Source organism: Microchirus variegatus, assembly GCF_963457635.1.
Source record: "Microchirus variegatus genome assembly, chromosome: 6".
NCBI lineage: Eukaryota > Metazoa > Chordata > Actinopteri > Pleuronectiformes > Soleidae > Microchirus > Microchirus variegatus.
In genome coordinates, this window is record NC_139807.1 from 31,657,469 (window position 1) to 31,679,752 (window position 22,284).

The window sequence follows — 22,284 nt, forward strand, 5'->3', positions numbered from 1 at the left end:
CTGATATGGTGGAATGAGGAAAAAAAATGACAAAAGAAAAAAAAACAACAACCATTCACTCACACCTACGGTCAATTTAAAGTGACCAATTCACCTAATCCCCATATCGCATGTTTTTGGACTGTGGGAGGAAGCCGGAGAACCCGGAGAAAACCCACGCACACACGGGGAGAACATGCAAACTCCTTGCAGAAAGGCCCTTGTTCCGAAGTTGTTCCAAATGGGGCTCGATACCCAGGAACCCGGGTCTTCTTGCTGCAAAGGCAAGAGTGCTAACCACTACACCAACCGTGGGCCCAGTTTCAAAGTCGAGATTTCCAAAATATGATGAAAAAAAACATTTGTCAACATCTCGAGTTTCCAAAAAATGCTGGGATAAAAAGTGTCAAAATTTTGTCATCACAATTGTTTTTCCATACTTTTTTTTAAAATTTCAACTGATCTCGAGTTTCAAAGTCTTTCAAACTGTGAGAAAACTTTTTTTTAAAAATTGTTTTCATAATTTTTTGAGATTTAAAAAATAAAAATTCTCATTCGTTTTTTTTTTTTTTCCCTCATGTCACTTCGGTTCACTCCGTAAAGCGTGGGCTTCTGTAAAATAAAAACATTAATTAAAAAAAGACTATGCATCACCTGATTCATCACAGTGGCCTTTGCTCAACACTCTCTCTTCTCCTTTGTTGGTTCATGTGTCAGATTTACTCGGGCAGCGCTGATTCAGATGTGAAACACACGTTGCTGTAGAAACATGGCGGCACAAGGACTTTACCTTCATTTAAAAATGGGGCTTATTCTTCAGCTATGAAAACCAAATGATTTTAATTTCAAAGTAATTATAGCTCTTTATAAAACGTACTTGATTATTATGTTCGGGTTCTGCCGATAAAGCCTCGCTGGACTTTTATTTCACCGTCCAACAAAAGTCTGAAAAGTGTTGTATAACAAGGTAAATAAATGGTGGTTCTTCTGCTTCTGAATTTACTGAGGAACAACCTCCATGAGGAACATCCACGCATCTGAAATCTCCTTGGTGTCGGCCTACAAAGCACAATGTGGACACAGATTTTGGAGCCATTTAAGAGGGATGAAGCTCCAGGTTAGTGGTGAGAAAGCCTTGGTGGTCCAGGGTCGTCTACGTCATAATAATGTCTGCTCACACTTTCATCATCTCAAGTAGATTCTGGATGTTCTGGATGTTCTGGACTACACAGAAGTAATGGACGTTCAACGTTCCTCCTGAAGACGATTAGGAAGTGAAAATATAGTGAATAGCCACCAGGGGGCGGCTGTGCAAAGATGAGACTACTTCTCACTTGTTTTAGAACATTAGCAGTGAATTATATTATAGTTAGACGCCGGCCACTTCGCGATGGGAGCTCAGATTCTTACGAGTGACGTCACGACCAGTTGCTACTCAAGTGTGTTCTATATATATATATATATATATATATATATAAATAATCCTGACGTAAATGTGTTCTTCTTCTTCTTTTTTGGAGTCGACAGACTGGACACAGCTTTCGCGTTATTCTGCCCCCTACAGTCTGAAGACGTATCTGCATTTAAGGGGTGTCCCATTTCTAAGTGACAAAATAACCCTCAACACTTGGTTTTTGAGGGACAGTTAAGATTAAAGGTTGAGCTTGAGGGTTAAGATAGGAATTGGAATTGGCCCTTGGATCCTACACTCTTAGAAATAAGGGTTCCAAAAGGGTTCTTCTACAAGGGCTGAGGTTCTACCTGGAACCATTTGCTTCTGAAAAACCCTTTTCCCAAAGAAAGGGTTTTTCAAGGGTTCTTGGTAACACTCATGGTTCCAGTAAGAACCATTTTGATCCAGAGAACACTTTAAAACCCCTTTCCTGAATAAAGGGTTTTAAAAGGGTTCTTGGTGGAACCCCCCAAAAGGGTTCCAGGTGAAACCTTTATAAAAAGGTTCTACCTGGAGCCAAAAAGGCTTCTCCTATGAGGACAAGCTGAAGAACCTGATATGGTTCTACTTAGCACTTTTATTTCTAAGAGTGTATATTAAACTTCAGAAAAGAGCAATTAGAATCATAAATAAAGTTGAATATCTGGAATCCACTTTCCATTTAAACATTTTAGACATTGCATATTTTGCAGACTGCAAATCACGTTTGTTTTGAAATCATGTTTTGGCGTCATGTGGCGCCACCTACCGCCGTCTACCAACCATTGTGGTCAGTAGAGTCTCAGCTGCCGAGCAACCACGGGTTGCCAGTTACCTCAGAAAACGACACCTAAAAGACCTCGGTGTTTTGAATTTGAATGTAGTAACTGTTTTTGGCCACATTCTTACATATGGCACCTTTAAATTAAGAGAATTTATGTTGGAACCATCGACGCGAAAACAAACATTAAAAACCTAATTTGAAATGTTAAATAATGACAGCTTACAATGTGAAGTCAAAGTCGAGTAGAATAACCGTAAGTTTGATGCATTTTATCTACATTTCTGATTATCTTGTGTTAAACTATTTCACTTTGTTTACTTTTTATACGAATGTCACTAAAATAAAGTTGGGATATGTTTTTCAGCTGCTCCTGGAGCAAAGAAACAGACAAAAATAGTCCTAAAAACAGTAATAAACGCAGCAGCGGCCTGTGTTTTACAAGTGTCGCAATCAGGTTGTTCCATAAAGAATCAACTCTTGCCGCCCACCTGCACATGCAGACCTTACATGTCCGTACACATGAGCCGTACTTGTTGACGCTGCAGAGAGAAAGAGCAGCTGGATACGCCGTTAGAGAACTACATCTGGAGGTAACTAGTGTTTTTATATGGGGTACAGACCAAAGCATGTGAGGAAACTATACTATAAAACACAGCCTCACAATGAAACCGCAAATCCCAGCCCCGTTCTTAAGTGAAAATTATGTTTTTTACCGAGAGGGATTCAGTGCCCACAACATCTCAAAATAAAAAAAATCAGAAATAGGAGGTCGGCCCATTACCCCCTCTCTGACCTTGCATGAGATGACACTCCGCCCTCCGCGGCGCTAACTGCTGCAAGAACAAAAGATGTGGAGGTCACAGCCATTAGACATGACCACACCACAGGCCTGTATCCACACAGGTTATCCAGGGCAGCCCCACTCCAGAGGTTCAGAGGTGCAGATTCCACTGGGGGGGGGGGGGGGGGGGGATGCCAGGCAACAACAGACAGCAGGCCTCAGCCTCCAAAGCACCACTTAATAACCATTTAATTAGCACATGGCTCCTCGCTCACTGTGAAGCATGTGTAGCCCTCGTGGCCACAAACACATCCAACGCGAGGCAACTCGACCTTTTCTGAAGCATTTCTGCACAGGATGAGCTAGAAGGAAACACACTCAGAACTTCAAATCAATTGTGAAAAGGTAGGTATAGATGTAGTGCACTGAGTGTTTGTACCAGATTAATGTTCAACTGATGAGATTATGAACAAGCAAGAGGCAATAAAACAGTCCACATAACACACCTTTAGAGTACACGTGGTATAACACTTGTGTGATTTATGCATATTCATTAGCAATCTCAAATGTGATGGAATTACCTTTTTTTGACATATTTGTCAAGTGTGTACGGAGCCATGTCATGAAGTGACATGAGGGAGGAAAAAAGACACAAAAAAAAAAAACGGATTAAAAATAAAAAATTTATCTCCAGTTTCAAAGTTGAGATTTCCAAAAAAATTTGAAAAAAGAATTACCAACCAAAACATTTATTTTTTTAAAAAACAAATAAATCTCAACTTTTAATATAGAAAAAATTGCAAAAAAATGTTTTCATAGTTTGAAAGTCGAGCTCTCGAGTTCCCAAAAAATGTTTTTGGTTTGAATAATAATTTTTTTTTTTTTTTCATAATTTTTTGGAAACTCGAGATTTCAAGTTTTTTTTTCCTCATGTCACTTCGGGGGCTCACTTAGAAAAAAAAAATTGTGTTCTATGCATCACCTGATTCATCAGCTGCATGTTGAGTAACTTACAAACATGTTTATATATGAATGTTTCAGTGTCTGTGCAATAGCTGCTTAAAAGACGCCATAGAGAACAGAACTAGATAGATAGATAGATAGATAGATAGATAGATAGATAGATAGATAGATAGATAGATAGATAGATAGATAGATAGATAGATAGATAGATAGATAGATAGATAGATAGATAGATAGATAGATAGATAGATGTAAACACTGCTGTAACCACGGTAACAAAGGGCCGTCTCCTCTGCCACACTGCGTTCTGAGTCATTGATAATTCACATGTCAACACATGAACATGTTACTGAAAACAAATGGAACACAATGTTTCTGTAGCAGCAGAGAACGACTCCCTCTGCTGTGGACTTGGATCTTTACAACCGAACACAAAAAAAAGCCTTTACTGTGCACTATGAGAAAGACCCACAAAAAGCATAATAATAATAATAATAATAAGGGCATTTGGGGCACTTTGGTCTCATCACATGTACATGAAGTGACTTCCTGACGTCGTCTCTCAGTGAGAAAAACTTTTGGTTTGTCGTTTTGCCTTCATGTCGCTCCACTTCTCTTTGGCCTTCGGCGGTTTCTCCGAATATGAGCCCAAATTCTTTGTGAATCTGTTTTTTTACGAGAGCTCTTAACCATTTCATCAACGCTTTCGATGTTTAAATGTTTCTTCGCCGCCTTTGCGAACGAACGCACAATGACAAACCAATCATTGTCATTTGTGCAGAGTGTTATAGCACGCAGAGGTGTCCTTCTATGACAGGTATGCACTGAATTATTTATCTGACCCATGTCGGCACTGGACATTGATTTAAAAAAAAAAGTCTCTGGACAATTGTGTGAAAAATACATGTGGTCGTTACCGACCGCGGCTAATAAGTCCCTCATGTCCCACCTACACAACCTCTGTGGACGGTGATCTGAGATAATGAGCTAAATGTGAGTTTGCATGTTCAAAATAACATATGGTCGGGGAGAAAAAAACATCCAATAATTATCCACTATACTCTTTAAAGGTTAATTTGCGGCATAAGATATTCTTGAACTGTCAAAGTAAAAGTGTTATATCAGAAATATCATGAGAATGTACAGCACAGGTCAAAAGTTTGGGCTCACCTGTACAATTTGTTTGTGTTTTACCATTAAAAGTCAGACTTTTATTCATCAAAAGAGATTAGAAATAAGGATTTTTTATTCCAAATAGAACTGTTTTCAGCTGAGCTAACATCATTGCACAAGGGTTTTCTAATCATCCAATAGTCTTCTAACGCCATTAGCAAACACAATGTACCATTAGAACACTGGAAATCTATACACGCCTCTATACACCTATGTGTATATTCCATTAAATACCAGACGTTTGCAGCTAGAATAGTCTTTTACCACATTAACAATGTATAGAGTGTATTTATGATTCATTTAATGTTATATTCGTTGAAAAAAAGTTGCTTTTTTTATTAAATATGACTGTGCTCATAATATTGATGACTTTATGTTTGAGCTGCTAATGCTAAAGTGGCGTCTAAAATGATGAGATGAGTCAATTTAACACAGACTTTCCCACTTTACAATTTGGGTTGAAACAGATGAAATGTCGATCCTCTGAACCTGAGCATGTACTGCCACCTGCTGGTGTTTCCTGTGAAACACAGCAGAGACTTGACAGTGTCCTGAGTTCTTATGATGCCTTCTTCACATGCTCACTTGAAATATGCACAGATGAAACTCAGGTGTTCAAAGTTTAAAAATAAAAAATGAATAAATATTTTAATTTTATAGTGTTTAAATTTAAGATTTAAACACGGAAAAAATGTTGTTTTCTTCATTTTAAATTGTTTATCCAGTGTTTTAACATGCAGTAAATTGTTAATAACTAACATATATTAGAAGTTCCTCTAATTTAATTTTTTTTGGATGAATATTAAAGTTTGAGGTTTCCTGCGTTGGTAAATTTCAAGTCATTCCGAGATACTTTTCGTTTTTGAGAAAAAAGTCAGCTCACTGTCAAAGTGCATCAGGGCAAATGGATCATTTCCTGATTTCAAAAATTCCTTAAAATTATTCCTTAAGAGATTTACAAATAATTTCAACAGATCCTTGTTCAGGGTGATGCCGACTATTATGACGGTAAATTTCAAGTCATTCCGAGATACTTTTTGTTTTTGAGAAGAAAGTCAGCTCACTGTCAAAGTGCATCAGGGCAAATGGATCATATCCTGAATTTCAAATATCCATTAAAAATGTTATTTATATTTAATATTTGATTATATTTAATCCATGATCTTATCAAAGATGTCTATTATAGCCTTTTCTTGTTGCCAGGTTCACTATGAAGTAATTGAAGTAACTGTTAGGACTGAATGAAATGAAATGACATTTTCATCCTAAACTGTGCCACTCGTTCATCCCGTTGAGGATTTGTAGAATATAATTCCAAATAGCACTTGAATGCATCTGCTCTAATCTGCTCTAATCTGGACAGGAGACGTCACGATGACTATGAGCTTTCACTCTTCTTTGGACATAAACTCACGGACTGTCTGAGTGTTTTATTTCCGAGGCAAAAATGTCAATAACGACGTGTCAGAAGGTCACGCTCATATCGTGCTCCGTCCTCTGTGTTTCTCTGTTCCTGCCCAGGATGTTTTTACCCAGAGGGAAGAAGGAGATGGAGCATCCTGAGGGTAAGGGCGGATTATATCACACCATCATCATCCATCCAGCTATCGCCATCGCCATCGCCATCTTTTTTCACTGGAGCAGGCCTCAGCATCATCCCAGCGCACAAGAATATTTCATACACACGCTAAAATGTGTCTATTTTAAGGACGAGGAGGTTTAATTCAAAAATATTCTGCGGAATTATTTGAATATTCCAGAGTGATTCAGTGACTCAGGGTTCACAGCGAGTTGAGCCAAAAGGATCAGTTTAGTTTTGTGTTTGTGTTTTACAGGAATCGGAATTAGTTTCATTAATATTAACGCTGTGGTGGAACAAACGCAGGGAAAAAATTGAAAAGAAGATTAAATGAAAACAAAAGCTGAAAGAGCGGAAACGGTGCATTTAAGCCATTGGAATAAATTACGACACAGAATATGAATATACAGAGCGTATGAATATATGTCAGAGAGTCTCAGAGGAGCGGTGCTGCTGATATAGTGCATTTATGTAACGTCGATAAGGGATTAGAGTCAGTGTGGTCTATTATGTGAGCCATTTAAATCTGTTTAGAATCTGTAAATGATGATAAATATATAAGTTGCTTCCCAATATTTACCAATACCATTGGTTGAAATTGACATTTCATCATCACGGAGTCATACACATGTATATTGACTCCTCTATAGACAAAAATACTGATTTACATGTGTTTATTTTTCATTTTTCTACCCAATAGGTTAATGAAAAGTGCTGATTTATTTCATTACATTTTTGTAATCCAGTGTAAAACTAGATGCTTTAAGACATACATTTAATGTATGGATTCTTAAACTGACGTTCTGTATTTGATTAACGTGCAGTATTTGTACTTCATTCATGTCAATGCAGACTCAGCAACATGACGATGGCAGCTGTCACACAGATCTGGAACAATGCAACAGACGCAGCTTTTATATTTTCTTTATATAAGTCTGTAAATCAATCAAATGATAACACTGGTCGACACCAAATGTATTGTTTGAGGTTTTTTTAGCTGATTTAGGATCATGTTGATGTGCTTAATCCAAAAATCGAATTGGTTTTGCTCAACCAAAGCTACGTATTTGTTTTTTTTTTTGTACAGGTATTTTCACGTCATATGATGCAAAATTCTTTTATATTTCCTGCAATAAAAAAATTCTGAAGATTTTGCATGTGCCAACGTATGACTAATTGATTTATATAACAAGTGAATGAAATCGGCTGCGACGAGAGCAGGTGTGTCACATCAGCATAATGGTTACCCTCAAAGGGACAGATGTAACTGTCATACAGAATGAATGTAACCAAATATAATGTAAAATAAAGGTAACTACTCTGTAACATAATATTGCTAAATAACTTTCTGTATTTATTACTTATTCAATTTCACCGGTGGCCTGATGCATATACAATGATCCACTGCGACACAATTGCCATGCATTGTGGGAAATGTAGTTTAGGTCAATGCATGCCTTAAAGCAGCACAGACCTATTTTAACACAGATTTTTAACACCAATTAATCACTCGCGGGCCACATAAAATGACGTAGTAGGCCACATCTGGGCCCCGGGCCTTGAGTTTGACACATGTTTACTAGAAGATCTTGCAGAAATAATCATGTTTGAAAGAATCATATTCTGCTACATCTGCAGAGAATACACCATTGTTCCTAACAGGAATCTGTTAGAAAACGATTTTTGGATGAGAAATCAACTGATAATGTCACAAAAATGTAATGACAACATTGAGTCAGAAGATTTTCCAAAAATCAAATTAGCATAAAAACCCTAACCCTGAGTGAGAAAACGCTGCAAAATGCTCCGAATTCAGTTGAAAATACATAGAAAACTTACAATTTTTGTAACCCAGTGTTCTCAGATGATTGATAGATAATTTTTAACGACCATTAATACAAAGTAACTTCAGTCATCATGAGAGAATAAACCAACCAGGACAAATAAAACACGGATTTGGTCTGACTCAGTTCAAGCTGTGTTCCTACCTCCATGTCCATGTGTCTCCATGTGTCTCCTCAGTGTCTCCATGTGTCTCCATGTGTCTCCAAATGAACCCGAGTCTCTGTTTTTTGCTTGAACTTCTCGTTGGTGAAGTTAAATCCACTGTTTCCTCTTTGTTTCCTGTGTAAAAGTCTCTTTAAAGGCGTTTGAGCTTCAAACTTCTCACGATCAACAAACAAATGCGTCTTCTTCACCGCCTGTAAACCTCCACCTGTCCTGCAGGTGTCTCACGCTGCCCACTGGTGGGCCTCGCCGGTATTGCAGGCCATTCAATCACCTGCAGTTCATTCTTTTTCTGAATAAAATAAAATGAAATAAAATGAAATAAAATGAAATAAAATGAAATAAAATGAAATAAAATAAAATAAAATAAAATAAAATAAAATAAAATAAAATAAAATAAAATAAAATAAAATAAAATAAAATAAAATAAATAAAATAAATAAAATAAATAAAATAAATAAAATAAAATAAAATAAAATAAAATAAAAATAATAGGTATTTAAAATACGATATTCTTTCTCATTTTGTTTTATTCACATTTTAATATCTAACAATATGTCATATGTTGGGAAATTAACACACATTTCACTTTTGTGTATAAACAAGTGTCTGTTACATTCAAAATGTTGTCCAATGAGTTCATACTTATTGTGTGTGTAAATCTTAACATTAATTTAATCAGAATCAAAGCAATTTATTCATTAGATGAGTTGCATTTGCTTTGTTTAGAATTAATATGAAACCCAGAGCCAGTTTTCAGATGAAGGACACGTCATTTAAATAATAGTTTGACATCAAAACAGATGCAGAATATTAACATTAACATCAGCAACAACTAAAAATTCACCTAAAGCGACACAGGTATATCTATTCTATCTATATCTATTAATCAGAACTATTATACTTCACTAAATTTAAGAGGAAATGTAAATAAAAGGCTAAAAGTCTCCAGAATTCACTATTTATGCAAAAGGGTGTAAATGGTGATATTGTGGGAAATGTTTTGGCAAAAAAGGATGTTGTAAGTGCTCACCGTACAACGACGTGCACTTTATTCTCTTTTCACTTTCTGCTCGGCTGATTCGTGGAATGATGGAGAGTGAGGTCACTGTGAAGTGTTTACAGGGGATTTTATGCTCCAGTTGTTGATCGATCGGCTGTTTTTTGGTTTGTGTGTTGTTGTTTTTTTCTCTCTTCCAGTTGGACCTGGGTTTTACCCTCCTGTGATGAAGCAGCTGTCATTGCCTGAAGACTCCAAACAGTGGGGTGTGGAAGTGTTTCACTGCATGACACACAGTGCAGAGGCCATGGGCAAAATCAAAGGATTCGGCCGAGGAATAAAATACAACCTGATGACACAAGTCATTCCCATTTATGGGTTTGGGATCCTGCTTTACATCATCTACATAATCCACAAGGTGATTAAAGTAACTAGATTTATTTAATCTACGAATAACTATGACTGACTTCATGTTCATTTTCATGTTCACAGCTGACCTGTAAGACGAAGACAACAAAATCAGGGATCTACGCCACAATAATCAAGACAAACACGCAGAAAACATTCAGTAAGTGACTACGATTTTGACTTTTTTTAAGTGTAAAACCAACATTTTTTGATTATAAACGGTATTTAAACACTCCTAAACATATACATGTGTGCATAAATGTATCAAGGCTTGAAACAATTGCTATTTTTGATCATCAATTTCACAGTTTGAGGCTTTTTTTCAGCATTAAAACGAGATTCCTGATCATTTTAGCAGCTTAAATGTCGGAATATTTGATGGTTTCTTCGCTCCGTGAAACAAAGAAATCATTCAAACTGAATCTGAATGAATTTTTCGTCATTTTCTCACATTTTATGGACCAAAACGATTACTCAAAAATACTCAACAGATTAATCGATTACGAATATAATCGCTCTCTGCAGCTCTAACTGCTCTCTATCTCTACATCGTCTATTTTTATTATTATTATTATTATTATTCCAGTATATTTTGATACTAAACCAGCGTTTTCCTCCTTTGTAAATCCCGCAGCAGCAGATTACGAGCTGGTCAGACTTCAGGAGCGACTCCTGCAGACCGAGACCATGTTGGACAGGATCGCCTCTGCAAAGCGCAGTAAATCTGGAAGGTAATTAATCCTCATTTTTATGAGAAAATACTTTAAATATGAGGAAAAAAACGAGGAAATAAATATGGAAATGAAAGAAATTATAGTAAAGTGGAAAAAACGTGATGAACTATGTGATGAATATCAAGAAACTGGTCTTTTATACAGTTAGGTCCATAAATATTGGGACATCGACACAATTCTCTTTATTTTGGCTCTATCCGCCACTACAATGGATTTGAAATAAAACAAACAAATTAAATTTCAGCTTTAATTCGAGGATATTTACATCCAACACTTGGATTAGGACTCGTGTAGGAATTACAACACTTTCTATATGTGCCGCCCACTTTTTAGGGGAAACAAAAGTAATGGGACAATTGACTGAAAAGCTATTTCACGGACAGGTGTGGGCTATTCCCTCATTACGTCATCTTCAATTAGGCAGGTTTGTTTCATTTCAAATCCATTGTAGTGATGTGTAGAGCCAAAATAAAGAGAATTATGTCGATGTCCCAATATTTATGGACCTAACTGTATACGTCACATTTAAAGGTGCCATATGTAAGAATGTGGCCAAAAACGGTTACTACATTCAAATTCAAAATGCCGAGGTCTTTTAGGTTTCGTTTTCTGACGTAACTGGCAACCCGCGGTCGCTCGGCAGCTGAGACTCTACTGACTGCAATGATTGGTAGACGGCGGTAGGTGGCGCCACATGACGCCAAAACAGTTCAGTTTGTTAAATGAACATTATTCCTGAGTCTCTGTGACATATTAGAAGGATTTTTTTTGGCCAGTTGCTTTAGATTTATTACATAATTGCACCTTTAATTGATGAAATTTGAGAAAGAATCAGACGCTTGAACGTGTGTATAACTTCTTATTTCCACGTCTGCGCTGCTCTCTAGTGGCAAACGCCGGAAGAGCAAATCTTCCACGTCGAAGAAGGAGGAGAAACTACTCCGGCAGCTCCGTCAGATCACACAGCTGATGCAGGAGGGTCGGCTGGAGGGAGCGTCTCCGGAGATGGAGGCCGAGGAAGTGTCGTACGCTGCCGACTGGGAAGGTGCACGTCGCAAAAAATCTGAGAAAAATGGCTCAGTTTATCAACGACAACAACTCTAATCTGTTTTTTAAACTCATACACAGGCTACCCAGAGGAGACCTACCCACAATATGATGATCCCTACACCAGACACCATGTGTTTGACCTGGTCAGAGTGGAGGAGACCTGTAACCAGCCCACTGCTGAGGCCCTGGCAGAGAGGATGGAGCAGGAGGAGGAGGAGGTCGTGGCGAGGAAGCTGTCCATCGTGCGTGAGGTGGACGAAGAGGAGGAGGAGGAGGAGGAGGAAGATGGAGAGGATGATGTGGAAGAGGAGGAGGAGGAGGGAGAAGAAGCAGAGGGAAATACAGAGGAGGAGGAGGAGGAGGAGGAGGCAGAGAAACGAGTGTTGCTCAGCCCTCGTTTATCACGTCCCGCTGCAGAGACAAAGCAGGAGATGCTCGGTTTGGAGGTGAGCAGAGAGCTGCAGAGTCACAGCGCAGGGAGGAAACAGATCAGCTTCAGTGACCACAAAGACGTGTTCCGCTACCCTAAAGAGGGCACGTATGAGGAGGAGGAGGAGGAAGAGGAGGAGGAGGAGGAGGAGGAAGAGGAGGAGGCAGAGGGAGAATTAGAGAGGGAGGACGCTGACGAAGAAGATCCAGTGATGGAAGCAGAGAGCCTGCAGTTCAGCAGCGACGGCTGCCCAAACCCAGAGGAAGAAGAAGAGGAGGAAGAAGGAGAAGAAGAGGTGGATAAAGAGGAGTATGTGTTAGTGTCTGCTCCTGTAGGTGGCAGTAAAGAGGTGGGAGTGAGTGGGCTGAGGATGAGGAACAGGAGAGAGACGTGAGGAGTTTTCCCTTTAGTCAGTAAACATCAAACATTATCCCTGATATTGTGCTCACATATTGAGTTAACTGTAGGATTAACACACCATCAATATAGATAAATATGTGGAAAAGATATATATTTAATATATATATTTTAATAGCTCTGCACCTGAACTGTGTTTTTGCGACTTATTTGCACTCCTTTCTTAAAATAGTGACAGTGTTCTTTACATGTTTCTATACATCTGAGCCTGTATATTCAACAGCAATATGGACTCACTCACTGCCCATTTTATTAGGTACACCTGTACTTCTGAATGCAAACATTTAATCAGCCAATCACATGACAGCAACAAATGTACGGTTCAGACTGAACGTGACGCGTGACTGACTATTTAAAGAGAAGATGTCCAGGGAGCAGCAGCCGTTGATGAGGTCAGAGGTCTATGGTGGCCCTGAGGTGCAAAACACACGCAAATCGCAAAACAAAAAACACAAACTCGGTTAATATTTTTGTTTTCTGCTTTTGTGTTTTTTGATTTGCATTTGTATTTTTTGTTTTGCGTATGTGTTTTTTGATTTGTGCTTGTGTTTTGCACCTCAGGGCCATGGTAGAGGTTAGATGAGAAACACCAGACTGGTCTGAGATGATAGTAACTCACAACATAAACCATGTGTTCACACCAAAACATGCAGAACACACACATCTGTGAACACACAACCTTGAAGCAAAGACACACAACACAAGACCACACTTTAATAGGTGTCCTGTGTACCTAATAAAGTGGCCAGTGAGTGTAAAGTGCATGTATGTGTGAATCAACATAAAACTGTTGTTTATCTCTGTGATAGCGAGGTTTACACTGACTCTGGTCCACTTAGAAGCACAGTCAGGGCCGGCCCAAGCCTCCATGGGGCCCTAAGCAAAATGTGACTTTGGGGCCCTCTGTTACTGCCAATGATAATGATTATTGATCATTCACACACCTACTATACTAAATTCTATATAATGTGAGAACTTTTAGTTTGACACCAGATTTGCAAATTTACAGAAAAATCTTTCAATTAATATTTGGCAAAATCAGCAACTCCCCCTACTGGCGACACAGAGAATTGATACATAAAACCAAAGGGTTTATAAATAAAATGTTAAGATATTAAGGTCTGAAAATCTAAAAATGTGCACAATCTTTGGGGGGGATTTGACTTTTAAATGTAAAAAAACACAGCATTAAATAAAATAAACAAATACTTTATATTTTATTATATTATATATTATATTATATTTATAAATAAAATATAAAATTAAATAATCACATCTGACAACGATGTAAAAACTGTGAAAAAACTTTGGTAAAAACAGGGAGAAAAATTCTAAATAAACTACAGCAAACTTTTCTCTTTTTTTGAGTTAATCGCTCTTTGGGGCCCTCTAGTGGTCACGGGGCCCTAAGCAGCGGCTTAGTTCGCTTATGCCTTGTTCCGGCCCTGAGCACAGTAAACACACTAAAGGCAATTTATTGTTCATTACGTCTGTAAATATAAAATTAAAGACCGTTATGAAAGAACTGAGCACGTCTTGACTTTGAGGATTTTTATTTTTTCTCCCACGGTCAAAGGATTGTGTCGATATCACCACAGTAATGTAAACACCATTGAATGTACAGAACAACGAGAGCAATAAAAAAAAGAAAATGAAAGGACGTTTTGGCTCCTGGACACGTGTGAAAAGCAGACTTTACAGCAAGAGTATTAACGTCTTTGTTTTGTTTTGTTTTGTTTTTTCAAATAGGAAATTTAAAATAGTTAGAACACAGCTGAGTACAAGAATAGCACATTTTGATAAAGATGTCCTCGTAAACCACAGTAACAAGAGCGGTGTCAGAGATTGTTCTTTGCCTTCTTTCTGTATTTTTTTTTTTTTTTTTTTTTTTTTTTTTAATTGGTCATAAAATACAAAATATCATAGTATATTTGAGAAAGTATACTGCCCCCTACGGGGCAACAGGAATAATAATAATAATAATATATGAAGTAAAAATATGAACAGCAATAAAACAAAGTGATGTAGCGACAACGTACTAAGGTGTAAAGAGATGAAGTGTGTGTTCGCTGTGGCAGATTCACACTGACGCTGTGTGCGTGTGTGTGTGTGCATGTGTGTGTGTGTGTGTGTGTGCATGTGTGTGTGTGTGGGCCTGGTTTTTCAAAAATAATCCTCTCCGATTTTTGGTTAACGGGTTGGATCGAATCTTGAAAATGTGTTTTTCAATAGAAAAATCGGATTACATCACGTAATCCAATCTTGGTTTTGACCCGGAATCAAACCTTTAGTTTGGGTTTTTCAGAACTTTGTTGTAGGATTGGAATCACTTTGATCCAAAAAAAATCTGGATTAAAGTGATCCCATCAGAAGGGTGGATTCAGGGTGGATTTCAGGCCCGAAATGTAACGGAACTTTAAAATTGTATAAAATAATAATAAATTTGAATCATGCTTACGAGATATCCTATGTATTCATAAGGTTTTAATTAATTAATAAGGTTAATTAATAAGGTTTAACATTGTTGATTTTCTATCCTATTTGAGCTTATCCAGATTTGGTGATCCTGAAAAGTTTCTATCCAGATCAGATTGATCCAATCCGGCTCAAAAGTACGATGGATTACGTGATCAATCATGGATAGCAAAAAAAAATAGAATTAAAATTATAAAATATAATTATAAAATTATCAATTTTATCCAGATTAATAAACCTTTTGAAAAAACCGGGCCCTGAGGATGTTTTTTTTTTTTTTTACGTCTGCTGCCTGATTGAAAAGCGGGATGTAAAAATGATTCTTCGTCTCGTTAACGTCATGTTTTAATGCGATTTAAGCGTCGATCAGCTCGATCGTGACATGGAAATGGTTGTCATGTGACTTTGGATTATTATCACTTCCTGCTCCTGGAGGCGCTGCTCTTCATCATCATCATCATCATCAACCTCTTCATTCAAAAGTAGCTACAAGAGAAATATTTGCATGTGAAGACGGAGAGCGATTCAAACTCGTCTGTTTGTTTGTTTGTTTGTTTGTTTGTTTGTTTACTGCCACAGCGTAACACTGGAGTTAGTCTTCAAAGGCACAATAATGTATGTACAGCTGTTCTTCGCTTCTTCCTCTGCGGATTTTCAAAGTAAAGTGCACCACCGTCATAATCCTATACATTCACACACATGACACTGGCACGATACTGTTTACGGTAACACGACACAGTGCAAACCTCTGCCCCCCCCCCTTCATATCCAAGTCACTGACTGATGTGTGGATATAAGTCATGATACTCGTGTGTGTGTGTGTGTGTTCTTGTACTTGCAGCATATTGAGGACCAGTGATCGGTTTTTAACCAACAAAGTGAGGACATTTTTACGAAATGAGGACATTTTGGCCGGTCCTCACTTTTTTTTTCATTGAAATCACTTCCTTAGGTTGTAAACATGCTATACTCTGTTTTTAACTCAATTTTGGTACAAAAACACGTTTTCCAGCACCTTTTGCTCTGGGGCTCCACCTGCCGACATTTTATGGTACTGCACCCAGTAGTTCTTTATAGATGTCATTCGTGAAGTCGATATTTGTAATTGTGTTATAATAATACTGGTCCTCACTTTGTCAACACTTTTACCTTTGGTCCTCAGTATGCAGCACGTACAAGAATGTGTGTGTGTGTGTGTGCAGCTCTGCAGAGCCAAATACTGACGGATGCAAATGACGCCGCGGAACTAAATGAACATGTAATAAATACATAAATAACAAAATAAATATATTGTATCATGCATGTTATTTCTTTTTTTCTTGTTTTCGTAGAGTTACTGCACAGGTGTAACTGTATAAGTATTCATGCTTGAGGAAGTGCGTGACGTCGTGGCAGGCTATTTTTAAAATCCAGTCACCTTTTTTAAAACTTACAGACGTGGAACTGTTAGTTATTATAATAATAATAATAATAATAATAATAATAATAATATACAGATAAAGAAATGTTAAACTCCTCTCACTACTACGTGAATGACCAGTGTTTGACTGTTAATGCCGTTACAAAATGAGCAGAGTTACCAAAAACAAATGGGTTAGAAGTTGATTTTTCTCTTTGTGCTTCTTCTTCTTCTTCTTTGCTTCCGTTGACCTTTTTTTTTTGACCAAGTCCCGCCCTCAAATATACACACACACACACATACAGATAAAATTTGAGGCCCGTGAAGCATTTTGGGAAATGCAGTGCTTCCGAGGATACGGGGGTGTTGCAGATCTCGGTGGATCTCCCGTCCCCATCCCGGGGGAACACGATATCAGCCCTTGTTTTGTGGGTTTCTCTAATTCAACGTGAGGCTGCGATCTATTCACACGCCAACTTACTGTCAAAGCTAGAGAGGGCGATGGCGAAGGCCTGCAGGGCGCACATGGGGTAGTTATAGTCCATGGTGAAGACGTCTTCGGCCACGCGACCGAACTGCATCACAATATAGTCGGCTGCACAAGAGAGGGACAAGCGGGACACACAGTTCATTATGTATCATCACTGTTTTCTTTGCTTTGTGATTCTTGATGTATATCAGGAAATAAAAATAACGCCCAGCCTATGAGGAAATGTCTATAATTCATTAAAAAAAAAATACAAATAGATAGCACCAAGTTATAGATGTACAATTTTAAAATAAAAAAATAAAGAAAGAAAAAATCTTAATATGTATTGTGCAATGAATCGAACTGAATTGTGCATTATTAGTGGTTTTAATAGTATTACTAGTACACTTATTTTAGTACCAGAGGTGGAAAGTAATTAATTACATTGATATTAAAGTCATTTTTAAAATGTTTTTGTTTTTTTGCTTGTTTTTTTAAAAGTTACCGTACTTTTCTACAGAGCCCCCAAAGTGACATGAGAGAAAAAAAATGGCAAAAAAAATAAATAATAATCTTGAGTGTCAAAGTCAAGATCTCAAGTTTCCAAAAAATAATGAAAAAAAAAAATTCAATTTTTTTTTCTCATATTTTTTGGAAACTCATGTCACTTCGGGGGCTCCGTACTTTTCCACATTTTGAGTTTTTTTTAAAAAGTAAAAGAAAGTTAAAGCATATGTGACCTTTGACCCATGTTGACTGAAACATTATGTGTTTACATATTGTATCTATAATATATAATATATTATATTATATATATATATATTATGGGGCCCACGGTTGGTGTAGTGGTTAGTGCTCTCGCCTTTTGCAGCAAGAGGACCCGGGTTCCTGGGTTCGAACAAGGACCTTTCTGCAAGGAGTTTGCATGTTCTGCTGCATGGGTTCCCTGTGTTCTCCGGGTTCCCCCGGCTTCCGCCCACAGTCCAAAAACATGCAGATTTGCGGATGAGGTGAATTGGTCACCCTAAAATGTGAGAGTGTGAGAGAAAATGGACTGTCGAGCTGTCCAGGGTGTACCGCGCCTATCGCCCTATGTCAGCTGAGGTAGGCACAGCGACCCTCCGGTGAAGGATATATCAGTAAATTTATAAACAATTCATGTGAGATTTGTGTTCATTTTTGTCCTTTTTGAACGACAAGAAAGAACCTTGTTAAAAAAGTAACTAAGTAAGTTTTACTTGAAACTACTAATTTTTTGTACATTAAAGGTGCATTATGTAATAAATCATAAAATCCTCCTAATATGTCACAGAGACTCAGGAATAATGTTCATGTAACAAACTGAACTCACCAACAACAACAGTACAGACAAAATATTTGCATTAAAAAATATATTTTGCAGACTGCAAATCATGTTTATGTTTTGAAATCATGTTTTGGCGTCATGTGGCGCCACCTACCGCCGTCTACCAATCATTGCAGTCAGTAGAGTCTCAGCTGCCGAGCGACCACGGGTTGCCAGTTAGGTCATAAAACGAAACATGAAAGACCTCTGTATTTTGAATTTGAATGTAGTAACCGTTTTTGGCCACATTCTTACATATGGCACCGATAACTTGAGTACATTTTTAGACCTTTTTAAAGAAGTTTTATATAACATTTTATCAAAATAGTTGTACTTGAGTAGAATATTTCAGTACTCTTTCCACCTCTATTTACAGTACAACTCAACTCTAAAACAACAGCAAACCTTGTCTAGAGATACTTAAAGTAATGATTGTGTGTTATTATAATAATTTCGTATTCTTCTATAGTCCATATATTCAATTTCAATGAAAGTAACTCACGGTCGTTATCGTGAATGATTTGGAAATTCTTGACGGACGCCTGCGTGACTCTGCCGTGGAAGTTGAGGACGTAGGATTGCGTGTCGTCGTTCCACACGGGCGTCTTGTTGTGCAGCTCAATCACGCTCTCTGTGTTCTTGTTCTGCCACCTGGCCAGCAGGGACTCGTGGTCCTGTGAGAGAAGACGGGGACAACTTCAGACGCTCGGCTCACAACGTACCTGATCGATTACGTATTAAACCATGCAGTCACATACATTTCGTGGGCGGATAGACACTCTCTCGTGGTCCATGTTCATTCCAGGGATGATAACGCTCATTTTGCGAGGTCCCTTGAATCCTAAGACGTTGGTTTCCTGGAGATGATGATGTTCGGTTAACGAAGAATTCTCAAATAATTCATGTTAGATTAAGATTATGCAACATAGAGTGTGTTATGTCCTATTTTCAGCAGTTTGATGAATCATTTATTTCATTTTCACCAACTATATAAACACATCTTAGCAAAAGAAAATATATATATGTATATGTTTTTATCCAATAAATGATTACGTTTTATACTTATTTTTATGTATATATGATTATTTATAAACACAACATATGGCCTCAATAATAATTAAAGGTATTCTGATGATGAATAATGAGATTATAACTATTCATGATTATTCACTGATAATTTCATTATTATGTGTAAACATACAGTACAGATCTGGGTGAAAATATGACATTTTCCTCCATTTGGCACAATTTATAAAGACCAATTTGAATAAAAACAAAACAAACATATATATGTACTGCATAAGTATATACGACATGTACTTTATTGAATAACTACAACTTAGTTACAGTATATATTATGTAAACATGCTATTAAAGGTTATTGTTGATAGAGGATTTACTGAAAACTTGTACTAAGACACTCCTGTAACGTTATAATGATATATGTATGTATATGTATATACATATATATATATATATATATATATGTGTATATTTATGTATATATATATATATATATATATATAACAATTATGTTATTTCCTGTAAAGTGTAACTGTAAATAATCTTCCTTAAAACCAATATAGCAATTATGTTTGTGTGATCACTTTTATGATGTGCTGTATATCATTATTATTTGTATTATTATTATTATTATTATTATCATTATTATTGACAAACTCACGTAGCAAATGGCAGCGAGCTCTTGCCGCAGATTGCTCGCTTCAAGACTGGTGGTGCTCTTCATGGGGTTCAAACCGCTGTCGTAGACGGTGAACTTGGTTCCCATCAGGTTCGACCTGCAGAGAAATACAATACAAAACACATTTTTATACAGCGCCTACGGTTGGAGACAAAAGATGGAACATGTATTTACAATATTATTATGTTGTGGAAACACAGAAACGATCTAACGCTGTGACCTTAAACGTGTAACACTTATAATATAAGAGGTTTTATTGGCAGAAATCAAATAAACAACACAAAAATAGGTTGTAATTGCTATGCAAACTTGAATTGCTATAGTGTAGAATTGCTTTAAAATAAAAATCCATAAAATCCTCCTAATATGTCACAGAGACTCAGGAATAATGTTCATATAACAAACTGAACTCACCAACAACAACAGTACAGACAAAATATTTGCATTAAAAAAAACATTTTGCAGACTGCAAATCATGTTAATGTTTTGAAATCGTGTTTTGGCGTCATGTGGCGCCATCTACCGCCGTCTACCAATCACTGCAGTCGGTAGAGTCTCAGCTGCCGAGCGACCACGGGTTGCCAGTTACGTCAGAAAACGAAACCTAAGTGTTTGAATTTGAATGTAGTAACCGTTTTTGGCCACATTCTTACATATGGCGCCTTTAAGGCTTGTGCTGCCATGTTTGCATCCTTTCTGGTGTGTGCAGGCCACCGTAGCTCTATGATGTGCTTGTTAAATCGTAGGGGTTATTGTGGAGCACATTGTTTGTCGTCGCACTGCTTTTTAACACTGCCTCTGGTGGTGGAAACACTGCACTACACCGCGCCACTGCTGCAGTAATAGCCGTTGCTGTAAATCAATTTCTGGCACGACGATTACTCTTTTGTAAAAGTGTAATTATAGTGCGTAATAAGGGGTGAGCGTGAGTCCACCTTATGCAACCCTCTTCTTTCTGACCAGCCGCTCAGAGAGAGAGCTGCAGAATCGCTGGACGAAAAGGTCAGCGCTGATTTGAATTTAGATCTCCATCACTCAAGTGGGGACTGTGATTGCGAAAGGGTTCCGAGCCGAGCAGTCCATCGACCGGCGGTCGGGAGGACGGCTCTGAAGATTAAAGGCTGCGCAGAGAAACATATTTGATTAGACTCCACGGGAGTTTCCATGGAGCCGCTAAACAACAGCCTTCAGGCTGTCACAGAGGATAACGTCTGCACTCGCCGTGGCCTCGTACGTTACATGTCCATATGAAAATGTGATGTAACGGACGCTTTTCTTTCATTTTAATGATACATTTTCATTTCCGACGCTACAGAAGTGCAGGCCATTAGGCTCTTTGATAGTGCTTTATATGTCAATATTCATACGGAGGTGCTATAAAAGCACTCCAGGGTTGTTAAATATTCATAGATTAACAGTTTGATTTGATTATGACTCATTCCTCATCAGCTGCAGTTTACTGTAGTCTTACGGTAAAGTGTTCATTATGCGTTTTTTGTTTTCATTGGCTCATAAAAAACGAGGCCAAGTCAGATTTAATATCCATTATTCATGTTCCCAAAAATGCTAAAATTCAAGGCTCGGGGTTTTAAAGCGGACCGAGACCGGAAGTTCCAATTAACGCTGTTTTTTAGTGTGTATCTGCGTCATTACCTTGTTTATGAAGCCCTGAAGGTTCTAAACAAACAGTTCAGCCACTGCTGAGAACGCTGTGTTTTATTGTAATCTCGGGCTTTAGCGAGATCTCTGAAAATCCCGTTATATAGTTACGTTAACAGCCGGTTGCGTACATTGAACCGCAGAAGAAGAATAACGTCCGCTGTGGAGGTGTTTCACGAGCGACAGTGTCTTCTGACTCTGGGTCAAAGGTCGTCAAAGGGACTGTGGCGGGGAGTCGTGAAGAAGCTATTTTTAAACACTGTTAAAACAATGTTTTGATAATGAGGAGCAGTGCATCCACCGTTGCAGAGGGGGGAGCTGCGCTTCTGAGAGCGGGTGTGTCGAATGTCACTTCCGGGGTACTGGCCAATCACAACACAGTTCTGTCTTCTCAGGCGAGATTTATGTCTGAAATGGCGCGGCTGACGAGTGCTTCAAAAGGGACAGACTGAATATGTCACTTCCGGGTATTGGCAAATCACAAGACAGTTGGGAAGC

At 37.9% G+C, this 22,284-nt stretch overlaps 2 protein-coding genes across 2 annotated transcripts in view; one reads left to right on the forward strand and one right to left on the reverse strand.

The window, feature by feature from the left end:
- Positions 1 to 6,559: 6,559 nt before the first annotated feature.
- On the forward strand, positions 6,560 to 12,714 carry ric3a (RIC3 acetylcholine receptor chaperone a; the record flags this gene model as incomplete). The annotated part of the gene is made up of 6 exons (XM_083890873.1): positions 6,560 to 6,677; positions 9,899 to 10,116; positions 10,191 to 10,266; positions 10,741 to 10,837; positions 11,728 to 11,885; positions 11,969 to 12,714. The coding sequence occupies 6 exons, from the start codon at positions 6,560 to 6,562 to the stop codon at positions 12,712 to 12,714; spliced, it is 1,413 nt and encodes a 470-aa protein (XP_083746999.1).
- Positions 12,715 to 17,072: 4,358 nt separating this feature from the next.
- Positions 17,073 to 22,284, reverse strand: part of tub (TUB bipartite transcription factor) — a gene marked incomplete at both ends in the record, with an annotated part of 50,856 nt that continues 45,644 nt past the window's right edge. Inside the window, 4 exons of the mRNA XM_083891668.1 lie at positions 17,073 to 17,206; positions 18,928 to 19,099; positions 19,184 to 19,282; positions 20,110 to 20,224. Of these exons, the coding sequence (XP_083747794.1) occupies positions 17,073 to 17,206; positions 18,928 to 19,099; positions 19,184 to 19,282; positions 20,110 to 20,224 (520 nt within the window). The remainder of the gene's footprint in view (positions 17,207 to 18,927; positions 19,100 to 19,183; positions 19,283 to 20,109; positions 20,225 to 22,284) is intronic.